At 40.7% G+C, this 12765-nt stretch overlaps 1 protein-coding gene across 2 annotated transcripts in view; it reads left to right on the top strand.

The window, feature by feature from the left end:
* Nucleotides 1–12765, top strand: part of CMC1 (C-X9-C motif containing 1) — a 58876-nt gene that overhangs the window by 4238 nt on the left and 41873 nt on the right. For both annotated transcript variants that reach the window (XM_006134307.5, XM_006134306.5), the window contains exon 2: nt 8065–8157. In XM_006134307.5, the coding sequence (XP_006134369.1) occupies nt 8065–8157 (93 nt within the window). The remainder of the gene's footprint in view (nt 1–8064; nt 8158–12765) is intronic.

Raw genomic sequence — 12765 nt, 5'->3', positions numbered from 1 at the left:
TTTTAAAATGAAACTCAGGCTTTGTCTGATTGCTCTGCAGTTTGGATTACTATAAAAGTGTTAATAGCAGCAGGTTGAAATGCTGCCACAGAACTCCCCTGTGTAGACCCTACGAGTGTGAACTGCTTTGCATTAATATGGTTCAGTTTGAAGAGGACTGTGCTAATGTAAACTAGGAACTCTAGTTTTGATCACATGGGGAAGTTACAGCACAACACTTTGATCTACACTGCTATTCACTCCCCACTAGTCCTAATTGGGGGACAGTGTAGGCAAGCATGTAGTTGCTGTTTGTTATGTTGAGAAAAAAACATCAAAATGTTAACTAGGTGCAGCTAGAATAGAGATATCTGTGTCAGTTTGAAAAGAGACTGGAGCAATAGCTGAGAAGTGTGAACTGCCCCATTCATTTCAGTGTGTTTACTCAGATCCTAGTGTGGTACTTAAATGTCAACATAGTTAACTATTTAATTTTGCATGTAAGGAGAGGAATAATCGCATGTCTGTACAATGTTTCCATGAGTCATGTCTCATTTTAGTGCCACAAGAAGTGAGGTGATGGTGGGCTACCAATATCACTACATACTATTTTCACCCATTAAAAAGAAAACCAAGTCCAGCTTGCCCAACAGAGCCCGTGGATGTACGGGAGCCCCTCTGAAGAGGAGAAAAGCTCTAGGAGCCTTTGAAGTAGGAATAAGAGATCCTCCAGAATAGGGCTTTATTCCGGAGGATCGGGCCAGTCTAGACGCTCTTTTCCGGCTTTTCTACAAGCCGGAAAAAAGCGGCGGATATCTTTATTTAAATCCCGCGGGGGATATTTAAATCCCCTGCAGATTTCCCTATTACGAAGTTTAAAATTAGCATGCCCCTTTCGGAAAAGGGGCCAGTGTAGACGTAGCCCTAATGTATGAAGTTACGTACTTAGAATTTTTTCAGGGAAGTCTCTTGCCTTTCTTGATGGCTATGCTGCACTTCAGTATTATGTTCGGTTAAAAAGTCTTTTTAGGGACTCAGTTTCTCATTATACACTTACAAAATTTGAGGGCCAGCTGCACTATTCTACTATGTGAATGATGTAGAGTCATGACACATTAAAAAGATAGTGGAGGAAAGGAAAGACATTTCAGTGTAAAGGCAGGAAAAGACAAGGAAGCTAAGAGTTAGAAGTTAAAGAGTAGAGAGTCAGGAATAGAACTGGAGAACTAGTTAAAGGATAATTCAAAATGGAAAGGAAAAAGAAGAGTGGTGCAAGAGATAATTCAACAAATAGCCTTTTTAATGGCTTTTCATTTTTATTTCGTTTCTGTTAAGTAGAATAGAGATTCGGCACAGAAAAGAAATTTTAGGAACAGTCCACTTTCAAGATGGAAAATTGGATAACAGCCTTTCTGTGTCTTGTTTATACCCTGGCCAAAGGACAGAGAAGTGTTTGATGGAATGTTCTGGAACTCCTCTGGGAAATAAGATATCAAATAAATAAATTATATAAGTACCTGGACAGAGAGTGAAGTAGTATGCAATGCAGTTTAAAAAGATTCTTCACAGATGAACATACTATAACCCCAGAGTTCTCACCCTTTTACATCTCAGGATCACCTATATAGCAATATGCGAAGAGCAGGAATACACAACTAAGTGTGTTTTGACCATTTAAACTGGTATTTAGAGTCCTGCACAGATACATATATGTGGATCCGCCTCCGCCAGGCTCATTCTGTCATCTGATCCGCAAGCTGGATTTTATCTTCATACACATCTGCAGGGTGGCAGCAGCAAGCTGTCTTTAGAGGGTAGGTGGGAGGAAGCACAAATGAGTGAGGAGGGGACAGGGTCTTGCAGGGAAGAGGGAGGCAGCATGGGAACAAGGACTCTGAGTAAGGAGCAGCATAAGGGCAGGATGAGGGTCTCAGGTAGAGGTGGGAATGGATTTGCATTGTGTGCTTTTGCTGCTGGGGTGGGGGGTGTTCATCAGCAATGGTACCTGGTAGCAGCAGCTTCTGTGAGATCACAGCAGGGCAGAGGGGTACAGAGTTGGGCCGTCGCCCGCCCCAGTCTCCATGGCAGAGGGTGGGCCGTGCTGCCCTGCAATTGGCCGAGCCTAGGGCACTGCACCCGCTTCCCCCCATAGCTCCAGCCCCACAGAGCTGGACCCTCCCCTCTCTGAACAGGGCAGCTTGCTGTTATGCTGAGAGTCTTCCTCCTCTCCCAGAAGTGAGCCACCTCCCCCATGCATGCTCCCAGCTGCACTAGATGACAGTACGGAACAGCAGTGTGGGGCAAGTGGGCCCCTGGTTCGCCACAGGTCAGTGTTGATTGGGTGTGGGGGCAAGGCTGGTACTCAGCTTCTTGTGCAGGGAAATTTGGGAACCAGTTGGCACTCTCTCCTTGCTGGCAGCAGGGGGCCTACGCTGGCATCCTGCCTTAGCTGGACAGCCGGGTACAGTTGGAAGAGACCCCTGTGCAAGTATTGGTGCCATTATCTGTGAAAATGGTCCATGGATATCCGCATTTGCGGTTGTGAACCGGCTATCCAGAGCTCTAACTATAATACATATATATGTCAACTTACTGTTAGCCGCCTTGATTTTTTTGTTTTGGTGCAGCCTGGAACTGGCTATTCAAGGTGATTGTGCTGCAAAGCAAATAGAAAGCAGTGTGTAGATACAAGCAAAGTGAAGAGTGAATTAGTTAAGCACATAGTTAAGAGTTTCTCTTCTTAGACCTTAGTGCTGGTTCACAGCAGAAATGATAGGATCAGGTTCCTCTATACGCGCTTCCTTGCTCTTAATTTTTAAAATTTATGCACAGCACTCCTTATCTGGGCCTTGAAAGAATATACTGTAGGAGGATGCTCTCATTTAGCAGCATTTACCGGATCTTGAAAGAGAGAGATTTGTGATTAAATAATATTTTTTAAAAGAAAGCATCCTTGAAGATTTGGACTTAAATTGAAGAGTCTAGTCTAGCATTTTAGACAGGATTTCTTTACACAAAAAAGTATTTGTAAAATAGATTGAAAAGTCTTCAAGAAAAACCACCAAAAATAAATGGGATAAACCATAAATAATTACCGGTATATTAGTAAATAGGCACATAAACAGCACACTCAGTCGCTGATTGGAATTGTGTGGTGAAATCTAATCCAACAATACCCCATCTTACTCATATTTCTGATTTAGTTTTGATGCCATTAAATAGTTTGGCTTCCATTTCCTGCAAGTTTTTCTGCTTATCCAGATGTTGTTTATTTTTGTTTTCACTGGAGATGTTAATTTTATGCTACATTCTCATTTTACCCCATGAGCTTTGTTTGTTATAAACATATAGCATTTTTTAAAGAGTTAGTCACTGATTTAAAGGCTGTATTCCAAGTTGTCTGTTTGCTCCTAACAGGAATGGAAAATGAATGGCTTCATGTTTTATGTACACAAATTAATTCACATTACTTGCACACTTTTTTCCAATTATGCTGTCATACTTGGGACATAGAGCAGCTCTCATATTTTCAGTTGCACTATCAAACCATCGTCTTACCTTTGGGGAGTTCTAAACACCATGTTCTGCCAAGAATTTTTCATCTAAGGGTGGTGATGAGCTAATAAATGCAACAGTAACTATATCAAGGGTATATTGGTAATAGGAATGTTACTCTTGGGACTGCTGTTCTGGCAAGAGAAGCTGAAGTGTTCAGGTTTGACTGGAGGAATGTTAAACAGTGTTGCACCTGGGACTTGATCTGCACTGATGCTGTCATTTTATTCCTGCTGTCGTATTTGTGTATATCTGCTGACTGTAATATCACCCATGTAGAGAGTGTGTCTGTGTCATACATAGAATACAAAATACGTTAACAGAATTTTAAGTCACAAAGACAAAAGTTAGCAAATGTCAGAATTAAGTGCCTGTGCTACCTTAGCTGTTAGCATTTGAGATTTATAGCTGTGTACTATTCTGTGGTCCTGCTGTCCAGCCTACCTGTCTGCTCCCTATCTCCACTCCTTATGGAGACAAGAAGAGCAGATGGGGGTCAAAGAGGCAGTGCGAGAATGGAATTACATGGTGGAGGCCTGCTCCAATACCAGATTCCTTACCAGTTTCCTGCCATATGTGCATCTGTTAGGCTGGATGGGTAGTCTTTTCCAGGCTGCTCATGCATACTTCAGCCAACCAGCTGACCCTCCATCACTTCTCCTTGGCCATCAGGAAGGAATCCTGGCCTGACAGACATGAGAAGCTCTGTGAGCCTAGGTCAGCTCTTGGTGAATCTGAGTAGTAACTATTATGTCATGGAGTAAGTGCTTGCAGGATGAGGCCCTTAATTATATCCTTACTATTAATAAGAAAATAGAGGATGGATTCAGCGCTGGCACTTTTCTACTCTGGATTAGGAGTTGTCTTCTGAGGATCTTCTTTGAAGTATGTTTCGCTATATTTGTTGTTAAGCAAATACCTGGCTATTTGAAACCCCCATAATTAACGAAAACATGGCATTTTGCATAATCTGCCTTTGTTTCATCCCAAGTATTATAGTATTGCTGAACTGATTTCTGACTTACTGCAGTGTAGCCATTGTGGATTTCTAGCTAACATGCTTGTCAGTATTCTTATAATCCAGTACTGCCATATTGCAAGAACACATGAGCCCCAAAGCAAAATGTAAGATAACAAATTCAGCCAGTGAAAAAGGTGAAAATTGACTTCGAGGTGATGATAGAATGGTGAGAAGTTAGAGCTTCGGAAATTTTCCCTGGTGTTGTCATCCTTGTACTCTATCTTAATTTGAATTGATGTGAATATAGGATAGAAAATCTCAAAATCTGTGGGGTTTAATACAAAGATATATGCTACCATAGGTTTTAAGAAAATCCTAAATATACTGCCGTATAGAGCAACTGCGCTAACCAGACTGTTGAAAATAGTTTTAGAATATCAGGGTTTTCATGTCAAATGTTCACTTTGTTTTTATATCCTTTAGCTAATAATCAAAATGTCATTAGTAAAGAGCAAGCAACTTAGGAGCCCAATCCTGCAAACATTTATACACAAGTGGGCCCTCTGAACTTCATAGGATCGCTCACATGTCTAAAATTGCTCACTTACGTGTTTGCAGAATCAGATCCTAAGATCCCATTTCTGCGATGGGCTCTTCACAGGTAAATGTCTGCATCCATTTGAGCTTCACCACCTTCAGTGGGACTCTGGGTGGCTCCTGTTCTTGCAGTATGACAGTACTGGATTATAAGAATACTGACAATGGGGAGCTCATGCTGGCACTCCAGCCTGTGTTGGTGGGGCGCACCAGTGCTGGCTCTACAATGCTGGGGTGGGGGAGCCTTGAGTCTTAGGAGCCAGATTCAGGCAAGCCATGTGCCAGAGCTGGTCCCTGGGCCATAGGTTCCCCACCCCATGGGAGAATTTCCTTTCACTTTTCCTCTTTGATACACCAGTAATGAGGACCAAAAATTCTAGCATAGACAGAGCAATATTTCTCTCTCATTTGTCTTTTATAGGAGCAAAGGAAAAGAAAGATGCAAGGTTATTTAAATAGCAGCCTGTAAAGCTAGTTCTAACTAAGAAGGCAACTGTTAATGGGGTGAAGTTCCAAAAAAAATACACCTCCAAAACACTGCCAGATGGAGGTTAATAAGCAAGGCAGAGGTAGGTTTGGTGGCCACCAGCAAGGTCCAGGGAATACAAGCTGATGAGTTGGTCTGATACAAACTATATAGCAGCCATAAAATGGGAGAGGGTATTTTCATTTATCAGAACGCTATTTTTGCAGGACCTTTACTGTCATAACAGTCTTTGGCTACGAGCATTTCTCTCATAAATGTGGAAGTACTCTTTGCTTTAGGTGTTGGCCAAAAAAAGAAGCAGGTTTTTTTGGGTCTCTTCCTCCTCAAGAGCCTCCTGACTATTGTAAAAGTCCCCTCTACAATATTCTTTTCTCCATAGCTTCCTGACTTCTGTGCAAAGGGCGAGTGGCAATATTACAGGTGCTCCATGTTTTTCAGTTCCATATGGTTTCTATGTTTTTCTAGACTTAAGTCCTGATACTCTGGTCCTTGTAGATGTATCTATTAGGGATGTTAAATTTTGATTAATCAGCTAATTGAGTAGTTAATGGAATTTCCATCGACGACGTGGTAAGTTGATGTGGGTGGAGGGGCTACTACATGTGGTTCTTACTTCATTTAAAAGGCAGAGGCGCAGCAGTGGGGTCCTGGCATGAGTGGGGACTGCTTCAGTTCCCACTTACGATGTTTTGACTGCTGCGCCTCTGCCGCCCCTGCCTCCCTGAGGAGATGAAGCTGGTTTCCCTCCCAGCATTGGCTCCTACTCCCCCATTTGCTGCCTCTGTATCAGAGGCAGCCAAGGGGGGAAGCGACTAGTCGAGTAGTAACTTGATTACCCGATAAAAGTAGGCTTATTGGGTAGTTGACTAATCGCTTATATCCCTCGTATCTATTTTCTTGGTTTCCCTGTTTTTAATAAAAATAATAAACTATTGTTAGGAATAGAATGTTTTGTAATGAACTTATTAGAATAGACAGAAATTTCAGTTTGAACAGTGAACATGAAGAACAGTGAGTCTATTTTTGTGGAAAGGTGTAACATTGTTGGAAATGGCAGAAGGCTTTGAGGACTTCACAGCATGGTTTGTGATTCTATCTTCAGACTTTCCCTCACAAAGTCCTGCATTTTGTACATGGTAGCTGTTCTTAGAAATAATTTGAGGCTGAGCTGGCTTTTTTTTTGGGTCTTTTGAGTAAACAAGGCTTAGAGAGAGAATCGCTTAGGGAGAGAGTGATGGAAGAGGCGAAAAAAGGGGAAATGAAGTGGCCTCAAAAGACAACCTTTTTGATGGTAAAGCTCACTAGTTATTGCTGGCTACTTCGTATGCCTATTTGTGAATACCTCATTTCAATTTTCATTTGTATATTCTAAGTCAAACACTTATTTGGAGTATGAACAAGTCTGGGAAGTATAACGGTAATGAGTTTTTGTTTTTACAGTTCTGGTTTTCTGAACAATGATTTATGCAGACTAAGAACTGGGCATTTAAATAGACTGTCAAGGATGGTTTGTAGAACTGTGGTGGACAATAGGCTTTTCTTGACATTTCTTTCAGTTAAAGATTGAAAAGTGTACCCTAATATGTCTTTGAGTTTGGGGATGAAAAAGAATATAGTATTTAAATAGTATATGTTGACAGAAATACTAATTTTACTTGGAGATATGGATTCCATCATCACAGAGGGTTACATAAGAACTGGGACTGTGTTTTAAACATGGAGTTCGGGTCATTTGTATTTATTTCTGTTGATTAAACTAATTTTAAACAAGTAATTTTAGGTTAAGCAGCCTGTTTCTTTCTAATTTTATAAACAAACTAAAATACAATTTAAAGTTGTGCTTGAATGTGTTATGTTTTCCCACTGTTAATGAGCTAGGAATGCAAGAGTTAAACTGGTTAACCAGTAAGCTGATGCTTATCAGTTCCTGTTAATTGTTAAACTTTGTGGGTGGGGAGGATGCTACAGGGCCATGGTTAACCATGTAACTTATAGTGTTGTCGTCAGTTACACAGTTACTACTCAAACTTTTTTACATCCCTATAATGAGCTTCAGTGTAAAATCCACAGAATATACATAATTACAAGTTTGTAAATAAATGTAGAAAATAATGCTATGTTTCAATTCATTAATATTTTTCTGAGTTATGTAGTTTCTATCCAGATCATATTGGCAAGCTAGCTAATAAGAAACATATGTCAGCCTTAACAGCAATTGTTTCTGGTTAGTTATGCACAGTGTGTAATACCAAATATGAATATTATGTGAACTTTTTTGTTTTGTCTGGTATCACTTTATAGCTATTGTGATGATCAGACTTGCTTGCCTTTTGATTTTAATATCTTAATGTGCTTCTCGTAGCTCATTATTCTTTTGATTATTTGTGCCACTTTTAGTATGTCATCTATCAACAGTTTTATGTTGTTTCCGAAAATTAAAATACGGCTTTCCCTGAAACAAAGTACTGTTTTTGCTCTCTTGCAGAGGAACCCAAGCTGAGACATGTAGAAAAGGATGTTTTAATTCCAAAAATGATGAGAGAGAAGGCCAGAGAGTTATGTTCAGATCAAGTGCAAGGTAAGATTTAAATATTTATCAGAAGACCGGAGTTTAATCCTTCACCTCAGTCAAATGATGATTTATTATTTATGATTGGCTTCCTATCCATTTGCTGAGAACAGTGTTGAAGCTTACAAAATTGTCAAGAGTGGCTTTGGTTGACTTACATTGTAAGCTTTTTACTAACATACTAGACTAGCAAGGCACTTCGATAGAAGCTGAGTTTGTCTTGAGGGAAATCTTTCCTAGTTTTTGTCTGTAGCAGTGATCTGTAGCCTAAGGACCACGTGAGGCCATCAGGGTTCTGTATGTGGCCTGTGAGACATTTTGTTTACCATTGCTCACGTGCAGGGTTGCCAGATTTTGCTGGTTTCCATCTGTGTAGGTTTTTGTCTATCTCCACTCCTAAAGTGACACACAAGTAAAGCAAGGACATGTGAAGTGAGATGCATGCTGATTGCAAACCACATTGACTGTGAGAGCCATGTGCTCCCTTTGCATCCAGTCAAATTGTGGATATGGTTCAACTGGCACACCCTGCAAATTCTAGATGCGCAAGCGCAGTTAGCAAAACTATCCTTGTCTATCATGTTCTTGGGGCCCACTGAGATGAAGGGCCACTCATGCAGCCTGCTCACTAGCCTAGGTTGCCCATTGCTGATCTGGAGAGTGTGGATCTGGAAGAGGAAAACTAAATCAATGGTTTTAGCTTTGCTAAAACAACATCTTCAGTGTTCCTTTAGTGACAATGGACTTCCCACATGTAATCAGTTTACAAGAGGGATTTCTGGCTCTATCATCACATACTGCTATTCAAAAGAATGTTTCTTTCAGATGTTCGCTACTTGACACGAGCCTTAGAAAAATTAAGTTATGACAGATGAGGGAAGAGATTAATATTCTCATACTAACAGTTGGAGTTTTTTCTATGACTAGCATTTTTGGATGATAGCATTGGCCAATTGTTACAAAGCATATTTTTCTATTTATTTCTTTTGCTAAAAGGAGATTTCCTTATTTTGGAGTTGATTAATTTTATCTTGTAGGAATTGTAACAGAGAGAGTGGGACATAGCCAGCATGTTTCTCAAAATTTAACTGATATATCCAAATGATAGACTAGTACAGGTTGGACCTCCTTGTCCAGCACCCTTGGGACCTCACCAGTCCCAAAGGAGGGAGTTTGCCCGACCATGGGAAGTTGGTCCCTCTGATAACAGATGCTGGGCTCTCCCTGCCTCTAGGACCCTTGGGTTTTCAGCTCTGCAGCCAGCCCCAGGACATGGGGCTTCACTGCCGCATGTGACTGCCAGGGGTCAGCAACTAACTGCTCCCTGCCACTGGGCTCTCTGGTCCAGGTTCTTTCTGGTCCAGCAACATTCATCATCCTACCAAGCCATGGATGTTGCCAGATCAGAGCCTCTCGAACTAGAACAGTTCAACCTGTAGTATAAAATATTTGAGAACATAAGTGTTACAAGCGCAGGCTTTTTGGAAGGGTCTAAATGATAGCCTAGTTTATCTCCAGCTAAGTAGAAAAAGTCACTATGAGAGAAGAGCAAACATTTGTGGGAAGAGACTTCCTTTGTCTCTTTGGGTACATCTACATAACAGGACTATTTCAGGATACTTCCAGTATCTTGGAATAGCTACCCTGCATCTTTTTGAATGCACCTGCTATTTCAAGATAGTGCGTCAGCTATTTCAAGACCTATTTCATCCTCCCTGTAACGCTAGTTTCATGAAGGTTAAGGGATGTCTCAAAAATAGTGTGTTTTGAAATTTGGTGCTGTGTAGACATGCCAGATTTTGAAATATGCTATTTCTAAATTCAGTTGAAGATACGAAAATTGCTTATCTTATTTCGAGTTTAGGATGCTGTGTAGACACACCCTTTGTCTGTGAAGGGATATAATCACATCCAGGTATGAATGAGCTCCCCTGAGCTAGTTTCATCTTAACAAGACATACCTGCAAGGCTCTCTCAGCCTGGAGGGGAATGAATGAGAATCAGGGAGAAGGTTGCTCCATCCAAGGGAATCCAGTTGAAGGGCCATGGATGAGATGCACTGCTGTTGAAGCTGCCCTGACTGATAGCAGTAAGCCTCAGGACGAGGGGTAGAAGGTAAACCCCAAGGAGGGCTCACAGATTGTGAGAGACTGAGCCGTTAGAATCAATTCTCCAGGGGCTGCCCAAGAGGCTGGTTCTTATTCCAGCCAGACCTTCTTCTCTTTCAAAGGGAAGAACAGGAGTCAGACCTTGGCCTGTAGGCAGTAGCTTGCAGAGGGATTTGCTGAGAACTAGGGGAAAGGTGTAATGGGGTAAAGAATGGACAGTGGGACTTGGGGAGGAGGGGACAGCACAAAGTCTGCCTCCCTTCCCCCCACGGAGCCAGAGTATACCTCTGATATACAGTACATCTGGCATAAGTGCTTATGGTGAGAAAGCATAGATCTGAGTAGAGGAATCAACTAGGAAGAAACCCAAAGAATATACTCTGCAAGGAGCCCTGGGGACTCATGAGTTACATAAAGATCACCAGCACTGTTGGATAAATTTTGTGTAGCGAGGTAACCTAGTCTGATTAAGGGGAGAGAAGTAAACATTAGAATATAAAAAAAATGAATAGGGTAATGGATATATAAAAAACAAATAAAGAAACAAATTCTCCCCCCAAAGACATGCACTATCGCAGTTGCCAGGATGTAAGAAAATGAACTCTGAGAACCTCTATTAGTGCTACAAAGATATGGACACACCATGGGAAATACAGCATTGCTTTAGGACATGGAGAATCGTGGAAGAAGATATGGGCCGTTCTTGGAATAACAGTCTTCTCCGGAGTCCAGTTGATCAAAACAGTACAATAGTTTGAGATGATGTCCCTTTTTAAAGTAAGTAAGTTCCTTTAATGTAGCATGCAGTTGAGAAAAGGGAAGGAACTGACACAGGATTCTCACCTCTTTCTATTTTGTCAACCCCCTAACCTGAGGGGTCACTCTATATGTGACACAGAAAAAAGGACAGTGGTGCTATAAGAAATGCAAAAAGAACCAAGTTCCGCAAACAGAGTAACTGAGAGTATGTGCCAAAAGAAATGGGATCATGTAATGGGTAGAGTTCCAAATCTTCCAGGATTTATCTTTGGAAACAACAATGCCACAGAAAGAGAAAGTGAGAGTTTTAAAGTAAAAACTTCTCAAATTCTGTTAAATTACAATTCATGATAAACCACCCACCCCAAATATAGTAATTCAGTATGTATGTGATGTGCTTTATTTAGGGTTGTGTTTAACTCTCGAACAAGTTGTCATGGGGTGTGAATGAGAGTGAGTCCTTCCCAAAGAGGATATCAAGAATATTTCAAATTTGAGGTGCTTTTTATTTTTTTTCCAGTTTCTCGGGTTTTGGGGACAAACCAGAGAAATGATGATTGTAGATAATTTAGTCTATGTAAAATAAGGCAAAGCTGCAGTACACACGAGACTCCTTTCCCCTCCACAGTATAGATTGAGAGCCCCTCTAGTACATCTAGCATCTCTCTTTAGTTTCTTGCCTTCGTAAGTCATAAAACAAAATGCTAGATGTATTTTTATTCTCATCACTGAGCAAAACATATAATCTCTTTTACATTAATATTTTCTATGGTGGGGCTAATTCTATGGTGTTTTTAATTCCATCGTGAAATTAGTTCTTGGACAAAAGTGTGTCTCTTGTTAGTGTCTGTCTGCACTCTTTTGAGGGAGGGACCAAATGCAGACATTTGAAATTGCAAATGAAGCCAGGATTTAACTATCCCATGCTTCATTTGCATATTTGTGTTATGGCACTATTTCAAAATTTAAAAAAATTTAAAACAAATGTTTAAAATGTTTTTCAAAGTATAATCACTAATCCATCCAAACCTTATTTCCTCTCCAACAAAGTGGTTCTTCCATTGGCAAGATCCAATCATGAGTCCATGCTGACAGTTTGGATGTTTTGGGGCCCTGCTTGTATTGGCAAACTTTGAAGACTGGGCATGTGACTAGTCAAACGTCAGAGTGTTGCTTGGAAGCCCTATTTTATGTCTGATTTGGATTACCAAAATTAAAATGTTTTCTTTCTTGTCATCTTGGTTTTGTGAACTAGACCTTACATGTAATTTTATAAGAGGTTAGAGTTTATTATTTCTGTAGAGGGGAGAAAGATTTGTATTATAGGAGATGTTACCATCCATTGTGATCCTAAGAATTTCTTGGGACAAAGAGTTATAATGTGAAAATTTTCAAAATGATTTCTGGGGCCAATAAAAATGTATAATTACAAAGAGCAACTGTAGATACAAATGGCTGAATAAAATCCTCTTAAAAGCATTTGGCATGCTAGCAAATAGGAGTTAGGAAAATGTTGCTGGCAAAGGGCATTTCCTAATTCCCCTCCCCCAATTTCCCCATTAGCCCTCCTCTGCCCAGGGCCCACATTGATACTTAGTGAAGGTGATGGGATGCAACACTACTGCAGGCTCCCCTACAGTAGAGCATGGCCAATGTCAACCATAGTTTTAGTTATATGCACTTACTCAACAGTCCTGTCACTGGGATAATTTCTGTCCCTCTAGGGGCCACCTGCTCCAGACCATGACCC

Source organism: Pelodiscus sinensis, chromosome 2 (assembly GCF_052426305.1).
Source record: "Pelodiscus sinensis isolate ZL-2025 chromosome 2, ASM5242630v1, whole genome shotgun sequence".
In the NCBI taxonomy this organism is placed as follows: domain Eukaryota; kingdom Metazoa; phylum Chordata; order Testudines; family Trionychidae; genus Pelodiscus; species Pelodiscus sinensis.
This window is presented reverse-complemented; position numbering and strand designations above follow the sequence as displayed.